General features: G+C 34.9%; 1 protein-coding gene across 1 annotated transcript in view; it reads right to left on the reverse strand.

Annotated features, from left to right (window-relative positions):
• Positions 1–1,777: 1,777 nt before the first annotated feature.
• Positions 1,778–16,788, reverse strand: part of GABRA1 (gamma-aminobutyric acid type A receptor subunit alpha1) — a 58,238-nt gene continuing 43,227 nt past the window's right edge. The window contains exons 8-10 of the mRNA XM_038534838.1: positions 13,562–13,714; positions 10,051–10,253; positions 1,778–4,639 (exon numbers count right to left, since the gene is read on the reverse strand). Of these exons, the coding sequence (XP_038390766.1) occupies positions 4,328–4,639; positions 10,051–10,253; positions 13,562–13,714 (668 nt within the window). The 3' untranslated portion in view covers positions 1,778–4,327. The remainder of the gene's footprint in view (positions 4,640–10,050; positions 10,254–13,561; positions 13,715–16,788) is intronic.

The following is a 16,788-nucleotide window of genomic DNA, read 5'->3' on the forward strand; positions in this document are numbered from 1 at the left end:
TACATCATACACATATGTTATTTCTCTAGCAATAGACTTTGTGACTCTCTGAGTTAAGTGCTAATACATTACTATCATCTTTCAATGAAAGACCTGTCCCTTATCATCATCAGCCATTCCCAACAATCGGATGCCTCCTAAGTGAGTCATCTTTTAAAAACTCGCTCAGCTAACACTTTCATTTGAAGCTTACCCTTACACCACTTTCCAGGTTATAAATGCCCCATACCTTGTGCATTTATTGATAGATGTACATCTTGTTTAAAGTGTTGTAACTTCATGTTCACTTGGATTCTTTGTGAATTACAGCTTTCCAAGATCATCTTGTCATCTTCATTTCTATAATCTCAGTACCTACCACAGTAGCTGAGGGATTCTAAGAGGTCTCGTGTTAGATGGTAGTTCAATGGTTCACAATACATAGGGCCGGCATTATAACCCTGGGCCATTGACAAATAGTCCAGGACCACTTCAATTCTTCTTACAGTACAAGTTTTATCTTGGACAGGATTAGTTTCTACAGATATAACTATGTAACTTATGAAGAGTGCCAAGTTAGCCCTTAGCATCCTCTACCTACAGTATTTATATTATTATCTTTTCCTGATTCTCTTCCTCCTCTATCATAATTGCAATTTCCTTAAGGAAAAAAAGCCATGAAATATTTATGTCTACATCCCTATCATAGAGCACAATACTTAACACACAATAGAGACTTAGTGAATGTTATAAGAATTTAGTTTAATTAAATTAACATTTGGAGTTTATTTGACTGAAGTGTGGCTATAATGTAATGGAGTCAGATGCTTGTTCTTGTTGGTCACTAGAGTTGGAGATATTTTAAAAAACTCCAACAGAAGGTCTTAACAAACAGGTATAATGAAATTCAAACAGATGGTCAGCAATTATGCCAACTCCATTCTGATTTTGATTCCTAAGCTAATTACTGTGGTGAGCCCCGACATGGATATATTTTGATAGCCAAAATTACCATCGTTCACTACATTCGTTTTTTGTGAGAGCCAAGAAATCAATGAACGTGGATCCAGCTAGTTTATATGAACCATTTTATTTGGATTGAATATGAAATTTGGTTGGAGGATTTTAAAACGATTAATTTTGCTAAATCCTGAATCTTTTAAAAATTTTTTGAAGATTATTTGTAGAGACATAATTTGTTTTGTTTTTGCCTGGCCACCATCTGACATGGAAAGATTTTGCCTCATATAGTCTCGTCTGTAGAAACCAGGTACAGTTTAATGTCTGTCATAGAAATCATTTTTTTATTGTCTTTCAAATGATTACAAGTATTTTGTACTTTAATCTGACTTTGTGGTCAGTTTCTACAGACGAGACAGATTATATTCCTCAGATAGAAACACTGAGGAATATAATAGCTCCAGAGAAGCTTTTAAAATGACTATGCTCAGACTCCTCCCTCAAAACAAATGAGGTCTCTGCACAGTAGATCAGAAAGCAAATTTGCTGTTGACAAGATACTCTACTATCATTTCAGCATTTTGATTCTGTTCTATTTATGTTTTATAAATTTTGAGCTGAAGTTACCAGATACTGGGTGTTTAATAATTCCTCTTTTTAAAAGTGATTAATTTAAAAATCATAGCTTAGTCATACTTTTGATACAGCTTCAAAAATATTCTTGGTACTTTAGATCCTTGCTAGCACTTGGCACCTTATGGTGCTCCTACGTGAAAATGTTTAAAACAGATCAATGGTAGGTCCTATTGATAATATGAAAAGAGAGTCAAGCATTCCATTTGGTTATTGAATAATGTTAGCTTTATTATTATAATAGAATACAGTATGACATAAAATTAAGAGCTTTTGCTAAACTCTGTAAAGCAATACATGCATCTGCCATAAACAACCTCGATTCATGTTAGGTTTTATTGCCACTTCACTGCACTAAGGTGCAATAAACATTCAGTGTCATCTTTTAAAAAATGTTCCTGGGAGTAAACAGGAACTGTCCTCTATAAGAGTGTATCTTTATTTTCAAGGAAGACTTAACTAGTATTACATGGTTTAGCAAAGCACTGTAGAAAAGCTACATAGAATAATTGGTCTTTGATAAACTGTGCAATCAATTTATACAATAGAATACTATCACACATACTAACAAACTAAGAAATGATAGAAATGCAATCATTGCATAGCAAAAAGCAGACTAATAAGAAATATTCACATCTAGTGAGCAAAATACAGACCAAATGTTATCCATGAGGAGCCTGGAAGATAAAATGCTCTTTATAAACACATTAGGTTAACGCCGAAAAATAACAGATATAAACAGCAACACAGAAGTTAGAGCCATATTTTATTTTATTTTCTATACATGATATCTACACATGATACCAGAGGATGAAATGTCCTTGGTTCAGTCTTTATTGGCCTAGCTCATTGAATTTAGGCAGGACCAAATCAAACAATAAAGCACATTTAAAAAGAAAACCAGAGTTTGCTTAGGAAAACACAAACTGTGTTTTTTCCTACATCATTGGATAGCAGCTTTTTGAAAGAAACATTGCTCAAAACTTGGGTACGGATCCCAACAGACTTATTTGGCAATTATGCTGATAGGTTTATGCTGTAGTATTCTAAATGTGGTTAGACTATGACCTGTGGATTCTGGATGCTAATTTTAAACATCTCTGAAATTCTGTCAGACAAAAGGAGACTTCAAAAATACCTTCTGAATAAATATTCATCTCTAAAACATCTGGGAAGTAATGAAACAGACCAGAATTTTTATAGGGAGTATTAATGGACCTCTTGTTAAAGCCCTTACATAGTATACCTACAAATATATTGCTACAGTATAAATGAAATATAATAATGTTACTCAATAAAAGCTATTTCCTGTACATTCTTTCATGTGTTTTTATATTTAATGCTACATATGGTACAACACTTATTGAGATAGTTGGTATCAGCAATTATAGCAATAATATATTCTAGCTCCAACTAATGCTTTTCCATTTTCTTTCTATTTTACAAGAGCCTCAGATAGGGAAATGTGGCATGACTTGAGCAGAGAGCAACGGATTTACTACTGTACACCGGGCGATAGTTTGAAATTATAAGCTTTCTCTACATAAGCGGACTTTATACCCATCTGTTTAATTTCCATCTGATTCCCACAGGCTGTTCTGTTTTTAATTCAGGCTCTAAAGGTATTTCCATAGCACTTTACAACATTCTAACAGCTAAGAGCGGTGAGTCCTACACAATATTTTAAGAACATAACTTTAAAAAAGTAAAAAATGTACAATCTCATGCTGTATATTTACATATATAATTTATATATTCTATATTTGTTTACTAGTCATAAATTTCAATCTAAAGCTTTTAATGTACTGTTATATAAAATAATACATTCAACAATTCTAGAGCTTGCAAAATATGTTTGCCCCTCTAAGAACATCTTTTTATAATGAGAATCAAGTGATTATTGGACCCATGTGCTATCTGGATATAGACAGGGCAGCAAAGAAAGTATTTTTTAATTGTTTTATTTAATTTTTTTTTAGTTTTTAGTTTTTATTGAGTGTATGTCTCTTAAAATGATTCCTCATTGAATCTAGTGATAAAAGGTCAGATGATGGTGAAGTAGCCTATTTAAAGCATTTGTCTCTTTTGGACTAAATGTGCTTAACGGTAAGGAACTGCACGTTTGCGTATGCCATTTCCATGAATTTTAAAATAGCCTTTAACAACAGAGTAATGCATTAGCTATTTTTAAAAGGAGAAAAATTGGGGGTCTTCAGCTTTGGAAACAAAGTGTTAAAGCTATACATCAGTTTAAAAAACAAAACAAAATGTAAAGCACACTGAAGTTTGTGCAATAAAGACAATAGATTTTTAAAATTTCTTTCATTAAACATTTATAATTTATTCTTTGAAACACCTCCACATAAAAATATTTTTGACATATACAGTATCTTTTTTTAGAACATTTGGAAATATATATCTACAAATGACCTGGAGTTATAGAGTTAAGTTTTATTTTCCTTCTACTTTTCCCTACAGTCTGGACCTACTCACATACCTTTCCTCTCTCATTCTGTCTCCTTCTGTCGTGCTTTTTCTCTTTTGCTTCCTCTCAGAATCCTGTCTCTCAGCTATATGTTCTGCTTTGCTCTGGACTGCTGGACAGGGGTCTGTTGTTCTTCTATGAATTATGGAAATAAGGAAACCTTCAAATTCTTTAAGACAGAGGCAATAAAGCAGGTGGGAATCACTGCGTTGAGAACAGAAAGCAATTCCCAGTGCAGAGGACTGAACAACAGGATGTGAATAAAAGGACCTATTGATGTGGGGTGGGGGCTTTTAGCTGAGGCTCTCTGTTTAAATATGTAGCCCAATAGACCAAGTTAAAGATTCCAAATAGCAGCGGGAAAGCTATTCTTGACAGTCGGTCAATTTTGCTGACACTGTTAAAGGTTTTCTTGGGTTCTGGTGGTTTTGTTTCCGGCTTGACTTCTTTTGGTTCTATGGTTGCACTTTTAGCAATCGTGGCTAAGCCAGGGTCACCCCTGGCCAAATTAGGGGTGTAGCTGGTTGCTGTTGGAGCATAAGTGTTGTTTTTCTTAATGAGAGGATCTTTCACTTTCTTTGGCTGTAGAAGGAAAGAGTAAAAGCATTTCGTTCAGTAGACTGTGGTAAGGAAGTTTATACGTTGCTAAGTAAAGTGACCTTTACTTTGAAATCCAAATCTATGCTTTATTTAAATTGTAAGAAATATAATGTATGGCTGTATTATTGAGACAAATTAAAAATGCAGACACAAATGCCCAGTTATAAATTTGACAAGTTAGAGCATCTAACCATACAGTGATTATAGCTAACAATAAATATGTATCCTGGACTTGAATCTTGCTAAGACCAAATCTTAAATGTTCTCACCACAAAAAAGAAATGGTAACTATGTGACAGGATAGAGATGGTAATGGATGCTATGGTAGTAATCTCTTCACAACATATAAATATCATATCAACCACATTGTATATCTCAAACTCACACAATGTCATGTGTCACATATTTCAATAAAGCTGGAAAAGAAGGGCACAGTATTTTCCAGGATTTCCCATCAAGAGGTAATGTGATGTCAGTTTAGGAGTCTATCCTCAAGAAGCTTTGTAGCCTCAGCCTTTACCCTCTAGAAACATGTTACTGCCACATGAAGAAGCCTGGACTAGAGACTGGGAGACCAGAGACCAGCCAGTATCAGGCCCCAGATGAGTGAGAGGCCATTGTGGATGCTTCCCCCTGGTGGAGCCTCTAGTTTTCTGCAAGCATGTTAGTGAGCCATATCCTACTCATGGAAGTACCACCAGGTTGTTCCCAGACCCAAAGGCCTGGTGGTTACTTTAGGGCACTAAGTTTTGGAGTGGTTTGTTTTGCAGCAATAAGTTGCTGAGTCAACTGTTATTTGCTCCTTCTCCTCATGTTGCAAGTGGATTGATAAAGCAGAGTTTTTCAGGGTATCCTGAAGTCAATTTTTGTTCAACGTCAGCTGCTTGTCAGTGTTATCTGTGCAATGAGTCACAACTGCAGCATTTCTTGGGGTTTCTGTCATATGGAAATTTCTAAAAAATGAAGTGAATCATTGTTTACAACTATGTGGTCTGATACAATTGCCACCAGTCATTTGCAACTACTGAGGACTTCAAATGTGGCTAGTCTGAGATGTGTATAAGTATAAAATATGTATAGGATTCTGAAGGCCTACTATAAAAAAAGAGAAAAAAGTAATATATCTCCTTAATAGTGTTTTTTATTGTTTACATATTGTAAGTATAGTATTTTTGATATGTTGGTTAAAAGCATATTATTATCACTAAATTCTATACCTGAAATTAATATCATACTGTATGTTTACTAACTAGAAATTAAATAAAAACCTGAGAAAGAAAAAAAGAAAAAATCAGCTTCACTGGTTTGTACCTTTAAAACAAAGTTATTAGAAAATTTTAGATTACATATTGCTCACATATTTCTGCTGGACAGCACTAGCCTAGGAGGGTAGTTCTCATTCTTTTGTGCACACTACACCACTAGTTAAAATTTTTAAGAACAAATATGTCTTGGGCACAGCTATATTTTGAATTGGAATTCCTCAGAAGTAGAGCCTTGCTACTGATTACTGCAAAAGGGTATACAGAAATACTTATGAGCAGCTAAACTTGACCAACCAGGCTCAATGCTCTCTGAATAATTTGTATTTTTATTATTGAATCAGAATAAAATATTACTACCAGATCTGCTGCTTTTCACAAAGCACACTAGTCAGGAATTTTAACAGGTTAATTTCTTTATTATCCAGCCCTGTGATCTATCTGCTACCTTTTTCCCCCTCTCTGAATCCTTAAGAATTACATTAGGACAACAAAAAAAAAGCCCAGAATTTTTTCTTTCTGGTATTACATTTTTAAAAGTAAGGCCACTTATTCGAAGTGTACTCCTATCTTATAGTGAAGACAGATTTGGTTAAGTTTTATGAAGTTGACAGAAATTTGCATAATTATTTGTAAAAAATAAAGCAAGAAAAAATGATTCTTTCAAATGTCAAAATTATACAGGTCAAAAATAGATATGGTTTACTAAGTCACACAAAGACTAATACCATATGATTTCACTTATATGTGGAACTAAAAAACAAAACAAATGAATAAATAAACACAAAGCAGAAACAGATCCATAAATACAGACAGCAAATTGCTGGCTGCCAGAGGGGAGGGCATGGAGGTGGATGGGCAAAACGGGTGAAGGGGAGTGAGAAATACAGGCAGGCTTCTGGTTATGGAATTAGCACATCATGGGAGTAAAAGGCATAGCATGTGGAACAGAGTCAATGATATTGTAATAGCACTGTATGGTGACACATGTGGTGAGCACAGCATTAATGCATAGAGTTGTGGAATCACTATGTTGTACACCTGAAACGAATGTAACATTTTGTCTCAACTATACTGGAATAAAAAAAATAGATAGGATTTATTTCAATGCAATTAAACTGCCAAATTGAACTTGTATTAGTCCATTTTCCTTTAACAAATAAGACTTCTAACATTACAGACTACATGAAAAAGCATACATGTCCTTTAGATAAAATGGTATGTACTCCGTTGCTGAAGAGAGGCAGTAGGTTCCAATCTAACCAAAACTTGTTGAGTGACAGACATCCTGTTAGATAAATTGAAATGAATAATCTGCAGCAGGGATAATTCTTGGAGAAGAGTTTGTATTATTAATAAATTTCATTTCTCCCAGTGCCAAATTATGATAATATTCCAGTACTAAAGTTTCTCAAGTTAAGTGCCTTTATTTGCAAAATATGTTGAATAAAATATTGAGAAATATCTGGTTGGCTTATTTGGGAAAGAATACTTAATAATCTTCTTTAATCTTTGAGAATGTTGAGCTCCTCCATATTCTTTAAAAAAACTGATATTTCTTTCAGCAATTTACCATACGAGAATGCATCTTAAGCAGGCTCCTGAAGGCTCACTTGTTAATGTGATGCCTTACAAAAAAATTTTTTTTTCAAGTTACACCATGTCAGAGATTGAAAATTTAACTCTCCTGAAAACACTCACCTGGTCATAGAAAGCATATTTTATTCATACTCTCTGAATGTCAACATGAGACCTGGATCACACTGTGCTCACACTCCCTATAATAAGTAAATCAAACCAGTAAAGCCCTGGGGAAGGTTTTTAGAGGCATAATTTACAGAAAATATTATCTTTCTCATTAGGATGAGAGATATAGATGAATTATTGATAAATAATATATGTGTATGATAATGATAATGATAAATAATATATGATACAACTCTACCTAACATCTATATTTTTATACTGAATAACATGGACTGTAGATTAATAGAGATCAGAGTATTTTCTTTGAGACATGAATACAGGGTCTGACCTGTATCACCTTCATTAGATGTAAATACTCCAGAGATAAATATAAATTGAACGGTGAGTTCAATCATACCTCAACCTAAATTCTATGCTTTCCAGACCAAATTCATCTAACGAGTTACTAATAACTGATACTGATGAGAAAGAATCAGAAAGACACTGGCCTCTGGCAACAAAGAAAATATTAAGATAGAAAAGCAATTTTCCCCAATGTTGGCACATCACTTTCCACCTAAATATCAACCATGTTTAGATATCACCAATTCTGAAGCACTTTAGCAGACTATTTCAGTGATTCTAAGATATGCATTTAAAAATGTTCACATCTGGGGCAGCCCCGGTGGTGCAGCGGTTTGGCGCTGCCTGCAGCCTGGGGTGTGACCCTGGAGACCCGGGATCGAATCCCACATCGGGCTCCCCGCAGGGAGCCTGCTTCTCCCCTTGCCTGTGTCTCTACCTCTCTGCCTCTCTCTCTCTGTGTCTATGAATAAATAAATAAAATCTTTAAAATAAATAAATAAATAAATAAATAAATAAATAAATAAATAAATAATAAAAAATGTTCACATCTATGACTCTGGGCTATGTCTTATAATTGGTAGTTTTATATGATGTCTTATAATTGGTCCTATGATTAACCATTCTCCATGTATGGTTCTCTCCCCTTTGGGCTGTCCTTCTACTCTAGGACAAATGGAGACCATCAATGGCTAAAGTAAGCATCTGATAATCATTCTGTCCTCACTCTCTTACTCCTCTCTCCAACTGGTATGTGCAATCCCTTTGTCTTGTCTCTTCTCTCTATGGAACCTGAGCCAAGGTCCTGGTTTGCAAATTCAGATTTTTTTTTTTAAATACTTGGCAAGTATGTTTCAAGGCAAGTGAATTTTGAGAGCTTGGTTCCTGTTGGCTGCCATAGTGCGTTCTACACAGAACTTTCTTTTGCTTTTTACTTGTGTAGGAGATTATCAGGGTGTTAGCTGATTCATCCGTGCCTGAAGGGTATATCTAAAGGAGCTTTTACTTGGCAGCATATTTTCTTTCTTACTTTTGCATATATTAATGGCTCATCTTATAGTCAGTAACACACTATAAATTAGTTTAAATATGGTAGATGTTTCCACTGCAAAAGATTCTCTTTTTTAGTATGTCTGTAGAGCTATGAGGAAAACACCATTAAATTAATTTCTTTACTATAGACTTTCAGATTCTTAAATACCCTGTGACTCTGTGATATGCAGCATTATTCAAGTGTATTCAACCACAGAACTTTATTCTTTGAGACTATTTCATAAGACTAGTACTCCCAGGAATAGAATTTGGGAAAAAGCTGCTACAGAGTGATTCCTCCTAGATTATTTCTAGATGTTTTACAATCTCTGTGTCTCTGACTTTGACCTTCTTTCCATCATCCCAAGGCTCGCTTACATTTTGACATATTTTTCCTTCAAGCCACAGGAGTAGAAATATCCTCCACACATGTGCTTTAAAATACACTCTAAAATAGGTTCTAATTTAGGCAAGCAGTAATGAGCTTGACTTAATAATTTTCTACAATGAAGAATTTTTCTGTGACTTCCTTGTATGATCCTTAAAGCAAACCTCTAATTTGGAAAGGAAATATATTCCTTGTCCTTTACTTAACTGAAAATTGGTGAAAATGCATTTTGTAAACTCAATTCAATTGAGACATTAGATTAATAATATTTATGACCAAAGTGATTAGGCTCAGAAATCAACCAAAAGACAATGATTTTCAAGTTCAAATTATAATGGCATAACTTTATTTGCTCCCAATGTCAAGTTGATTAAAATTGTTCTCAGAGACCATAGGAAAGCAGTTTTGAGTAGGACTGTTTACCTTCATCTCTCCTTTATCTCTTTCACTCTACTCTGTATACTGGCCCACTTAAACAACCTCTCTCTTGAGCACTGCCAAAATTACCATAGCATACAGTCACTTACAATTTAAGAAACATAGAATCCTCATTACCTAGTCTCTGCATTCTTCATCCATCCCTTGAGGTCCAAACATGCCATCTCACAGGTTTAGTAAGACATACCGGTGATACATACCACAGGGGATATTAAAGTACTTACCTTTTCTGGAACCACGCTTTTGCCATCCCATGCATAACCTCTCTTGGTGAAATAATTGACTGTGGCAAACTCAATCAGAGCCGAGAAGACAAAGGCATAGCACACTGCAATGAACCAATCCATAGCAGTGGCATAAGCCACCTTAGGGAGGGAATTTCTGGCACTGATACTCAAAGTTGTCATGGTGAGCACAGTTGTTACTCCTGTAAAGAAAGAAATGAAGTAAGGTTCACACTATAAAATTTGATCACTGGAGGTCAGCCTACTTGTGCAAAGGGAAACCAGCAGGACCACAGATACACTGTGTTTTTTAGTTCATCCCATTTTGGTTTGGGATGGATGCGTTTGCATTTCACAGTGTGGTGGGATTGAGGGGGACCTCTTGGAGGGATAGATTGCTCTGCTATTGAGAAGCTGTGAATGTTGTGAGTTCCTTTAAATGGGCACATTGAATAGGGTATCCTGAGCAGGAAAGGAAATTATACTATCTCATTGTCCCCAACTATTTAAACAGAAAGCGTAGATCTTTACTGTCTCTGATAACACAAGAAATTGCTGGGTCCTCAGCTCTGTTTAATATTCTATCTGTATATACTAAATGTATAAACCAAGAAGCCCATAGCTTCTTGTTAATCAATAATTGATAGGTAATTGAATTATTTTAGGATAATATTTTGTTATATATTCTTCTGCTTTTATACTATCTTTTCCCCCTAATTCTGACACAGCTCCTTTTTTGAAAGAACTCCTGAAATGTGTTGCATGTCACTTGCTTGAGGCCACATGGCACAGAAATGGCAAAACAAAAATTTGAGCACAAGCTTCTCTGATTCAAATGTCCATAAGCTTTCCCTTTCTCTGTTAATGCTGCCTCATCTGGCCCTATTCTGCGAATCCATCCCCAGTGATTAAAGTTATCAATATTCAAAGCAGTTTTCAAGTCAGTTGCTTTTAGATTATTTAGATTATTAGTATATGTGTGCATTATAATAGAATATTGTAATATACCTTGTAAGCCATTTGAAAATATATTAATTAATTCACCCAATAGGCTGCATAGTATGGAAGAACTTCTAACCTCTTCCAGTGACTAGTCCCAACCTCACCATCTCCTAGCACTAATAGGTAAAAGCATTTTAAAGATGATAAATTATTGCTGTGGAAGATACCGTCATCTGATGTATCTAAAACTCTTATCTATAACTACCCTTTTTGATTAATTTTTAGAGAATCAGCAGTGTTACACAGCTGGTAGGTGGTTGATTTTTCTAAGCTGCTTTAAACCATCTAATAGTCCCTAGTTTCCCATGAATTTTTAAGGTAGATGATCTTTGTAACTATGTTAGGAAGTGATAAGATTAAGAAGAAACACAAAGACTTTTGTTAAATCATATTTTGGAAACATGGTCACAGATGTAGGGAATAGACTTAAACTTTGGCGGTGTTACAGAAAGGTCTGGGGCATTATCTGTATTATACAACCAACAAATGGTTTAAAGAAATATTGGCTGGTAAACAGCCCTTAAATTTACATATCAATATTAACTTGAGCAAAGAGCAAAGGTAATTAATGTTGGTATTTGGGGAACAGAACAACCCAGTTTCAAATCCCAGCTCTGTAATTGCTGAATGACCTTGGGAAAATTGCCTCACAATTCTGAACTTCTGTTGGTTTTTCAAAAAATTATTTCTTTGTAAATTAATTTTAATAAGTCTAACTCAGAGGGCTGAGTATTAAATAAAATGCTGTAATAAAGTGTTTAGCATTGAGCCTGATACCAAGAACAAAGTTAATGGCTATTATTATTGACAACTTCAGTCCTTGTTAATAAATCTCTGCTACGATGAATTCCTTTTTTTTTTTTTTTTTTTCAAATTTTGGTTCATGTAGGCAACTGTCAGAAGTAATTTGGGAATGAGTGTTCTTAAACTAAATATATCCATAAATTAAAAGTAAGAATAGCATAAAGGGAAGAGAGAGAGAGAGTGTGTGTGTGTGTGTGATATCTTACAATTCCTGCTATAAGTACAGGGAAAAGAACAAAAATGTGTTGAGCTCATCAACTGAGTTCCAAGAACTCAACCTGACAATTTACATATTTTATTCTTCTCACTTAATCTTTTAAACACTACTATTTTACTTTAATTGCCTTCTCAATTGAATCTTAGAAAAGTGAAGATTGAACCTAAAACTTGTATCTACCTGGCAGCAAAATTACATAATCACATTGCCTCTAAATGACAGAGCATGACCATCAAGAAGATGATGTTTGAAGACATAAGAGACTTCAGCTTTGTTGCATTCTGGATGCCTTATAATAAGCTGTTACTCTGTACAACTTTTTTTTTCTTTTTCCCTTGTGTATTTTTTCTTTAAGTATATATGACCCTCTCAGGCATCTAACGTAGCACAGAAGAATGTGCTGAGTTGAGACTAAAAACAATAGAAACATGTGCACTAAGTAAATGTTAAAAGGCCAAAGGCCTTGAGAAACTGTATTTGTGATTGTACTGAACGAAAAACATTAGAAATATATAACTTGAAACAAGGAAATATTTGCCACAATTGAGTTTACAGATATGTAGTTTATGTTCACCAAAAGGGCATGAGTTGGCTGAGATATCCGATTGTTGAAAATGTTAAGAGCAAGATTTTTAACTTATAAAACATTTCAAAATGCTTTAGATAATTTCCAAAAAGGAAAGGTAGGATTTTTTAGGGTAAGAAGAGAGGAAGAGTTAGCATTAAAAAAAAAAAAATCCTTTTCACTATAGTGCTATTATTCATTCCACAAAAATAAACATAAAACATAAAATGTGCTATTTTTTTCAATTTCCAGTGAATAAAATGTTCACACTGAATATGCATACAGAAACACGTATCTTGACAAGAGTTCAATCTTCAGTTCTAGTAAGTGTCTTCAACACTAGTAAATACTAACAAATGGTAATAAAAAAAAAGAGTTTGAAATGAACTACTTTTTTTGCTCTGCAACTGGGATCATTCTGGATCTTCATATACCTGTGTTCCTAGACTACTTGTGAGAGCAAAGATGTGGTTTCCAACCTGGAAGCACTTTGCTAAGTTCAGAAGAAAAAACTATTTTCTGGGCATTTGCAGCAAAGTCTTGCTTTTTTCCCTGAGATAACTGATTTTTCAGACCTTGGCTGTTATTAAAGAATGATACCATAGGGATCTCTGCACATGATAATCCTCAGTTTAGATTATAAACTTAAGCTTTTTATTCGGTAGTAAAGAGTCTTAAACATAGCGTGGGCCTAGTTGATATTTACATGCATCTATTTACATGCATTAAAAACAGCTTGCTATTTAAAGAAAGAGTTTTTAAAAATCACACCATAATGAAAATGAAATGGTAATTCTTTGAACCTTCTTTCTACTGGGCTAACTTCAGATTTTAACCCATGATTATTGTTTCATTCAATTTACAACATCACCAATATAACTTGTCCTCCAGACCCTTGCCTGCATGTCCTGATTGTCACTTACCAAAGACAGTCCTCGCTGGTACAGACTCTCTGTTGAGCCAGAACGAGACTTGGGAGAGAATGACTGTCATTATGCATGGCAGATATGTTTGAATAACAAAATAGCCAATCTTTCTCTTCAAGTGGAAATGAGTGGTCATAACAACATATTCTCCTAGAGGGTGAAACAGACAGTAAGGTGAGCAATTTGACCTTGAAAAGAAGTTATCTCCAGATTTTTCAAACAGCAGCAAAAACCTAGACTTAAGTCATCCTTTCTCTATGTGGCATTTGGTTCCTGAAGAGAAAACATTTATCCAGGAAAGAACGGAGACATTATAAAAATACCAAAAAGGGTTCGAGGATGAGACTGAGGTGCCAGAGATCTCATGGATATTGCTGCATCCTTATCCTGGTACATCACACATTTATGAGACATAGCTGAGCATCTATTTACAGATTGGCTTTAATGACCAAGAAGGCAATGTGCAAGATCCTGATGACACATACTAATGGATTAGAACAGACCAAATCCCCAGTTTACCACAGCGGAAGACATTCAGGCTATCTAATGAAGTAGCTTTGATGTCCAAGTTAGGGGAATTCCAGTTCTCACACCACACTTCCTTTTAGCAGCTCTGTGGCCCTGGGTAAGTTATTTAATTTAGCCTGATCTTTGGAATGAGGAGAGTGGGTTAGAACCTAGGGTTTCTCAAAATTTATTTTGAGGAATACCTTCATCAGAATCACTTGGGAAGGTTCTTCAGGTCCCACCTAGATACACAAACCACTCTCTAAGAGAGGCCAAGGAAAATCCACTTCAATATAGCTTTTGAACCTGTCCCAATTCCTAGCTTGGGTTAGGAAACAGTGGACTACCTGGGCACACTTCATGATCTTTGTATACATCAAAGTCTGATTTCATTTGGAGATCCAAAGTGATAGATATACAACCCGAATTATAGGAGTTTTCTTTTTTAAATTGATGTTATATTTCCTCAATTGTAAATCGTAGAAACTTTTAGCTTTATCCATTCTCAATATATATTTAGCCATCTGTGGGTGGGCAGGAGAGAAATGTGTATTCATACTAAGAAAACATCACTTTCTTTGGTATTCACCAAACTTTTTCCTTCCCTTCATCTAAAAAATTTCCCCACACAACCTGTGATTTATATCTCAGCCCATGGCCTGGCCATCTACTTTTAGCTACATATGGATAAAACTGTCCATGATCTCTAAATATCCCAACCTTCACTTTTCTGCAAAGTAATTGTAGAGGTTCCTGGTGTAGTTCTGCTTTCAGCTTTCTTCCTCATTTTTTCTTGACTCTAACCAGGAATTTCCCTTCTCACTCCTTGCCCTATTTGTATCTAGAGGGCTGCCAAATCAACAGCTCTAAGTGACACTGATTTCAAACCTGTACTCCCAAATATCTACTAGACATCTCAGAGATACTGATTTCTCATTGACATCACCAACTAAGTATGTTCAAAAACTGACATTCATTAACCTTTCTCATAAAAAAATAATGAATAGTGTAGAGCTGTGCTGCTTTACCACTTAAGAGTCCATCTCTAAATTCATGGTCCTCTCATCTGTCTGCTCACTCAGGCTAAAATCTTAGAATCAAACCTTGCATGTTAAGTCGGGCTTCTGAGGGAGAGAGAAAGGAATCAGTTGATCATCACAATTTTAATTTCTCCTTTGCAGTATCTCTGGCTATGCCTTATCTCATGGTCACTGCTCTTATCTCCTTTGTAGATCTATTAACTGCCTTGTTTATTTCCAGTCACTTCCTCACTCCAGTTTCCCTAAATTTCGATGTCAGAGTAATCTTTTTAAAGCATACATAAAATCTTAAAATACCTTAATGCATTCCCATTATCTGCATTAAAGTTTCAAACCTCAGCACTATTGACATTTCAGGCCAGTTAATTGTTTGTTGTGGGGGCTGTCCCACATATTGTTGGATTTTTTACTTGACCTCTATCCATCAGATGCCACTAACAAACACTCTGTCCTTCCCCAGTGTGACCACAATGTCTTCAGTGTTACCTACTGACAAGTAAACTCTGTTACCTGGATTTAAGACTCTCCATGTCATAGCTGTAATATGCATTTCAGTATCATGTCTCATGTCTCACCACACATTTTCACATCTCAGTATCTTGACCTACAAAATTCTCTACTTGAAATCTATTATTAGTGACTATTTTGTTCATCTATGAATTGGGCTCAGTCCATGGTGGAATAGGAAGAAATGTCACATAGAAGCAAGTTTATTAGCCTTGGAAACAAATGGATTTGGGTTTAAAACTTATATGTGCTATTTTCTTTCTGGATAGCCTTGGGTAATTCACTTTATAGTCTCTGATCCTCAGTTTCCTAATCTGTAAAATAGTGAGAAGTATATTGTGGGGAGAATAAAGAATAAGGGCTCTATTTAAGATCATGCTGTATAGGAGTTTTAAAATAAATTTTAGTTCCTTTCTCCATTTTCTTCTCTTTTCCCTCCATTCAGAACTGGTAAAAGTATTGGTAAAAGAAAATGCATTGACTCTTTATAAGAGGAAATCATTCACACTCTCAAGTGTGTTTTCATTGCTAATTGTTAATAATGATAACAACTGTCATTTATTGATCGCTGGTAAGTAACTTCAAATTTATTTATACCTTCTGTTTACAGTTATAATACAATCTCATACTTCTTATCTTAGCTAATTTACATGCTTTATCCGTCTCATCAAACTGAAAGCTAATTGAGAAGAGGGATAGTTCTTTGAATATAGCATGTGTTTTACATATTTTAAGTATTCAACATCTGTGTGTGGTGAAAAGGGAGGCACTGAGGTTTAAGGACACTCACACAAATTAACATCCATGATACTCTGTCTTTGGGAGGGTATATACAATGTTTACTAATTTCTTTTCAGTTTCTATAGATACCTTGGGTGATGACTCCAAGGTCATCTGAAAGAAATAAGTGATTTAAATTTGAGAAAAATGTAGAAAGCCAATTTTCCCAGCATTATGAAAAGATACTCCTGTGGGGACATGGCCATGTTACATTTCACCCTCTCAGGAGTATGCATTATTATTTCTAACCATTCATTCAACTGTGGTTTACAAAATGTCATCAGCTCAAAGAAAAAATTCCATCTTTCATATAATGTCAGAAAGATGAGTGTCTATACATATTCCATTATCATCTTTTGTTGTTCACAATGTGACATTTGAGGAAGATTC

This window comes from Canis lupus, chromosome 4 (assembly GCF_011100685.1).
Source record: "Canis lupus familiaris isolate Mischka breed German Shepherd chromosome 4, alternate assembly UU_Cfam_GSD_1.0, whole genome shotgun sequence".
Taxonomy (NCBI): Eukaryota; Metazoa; Chordata; class Mammalia; order Carnivora; family Canidae; genus Canis; species Canis lupus.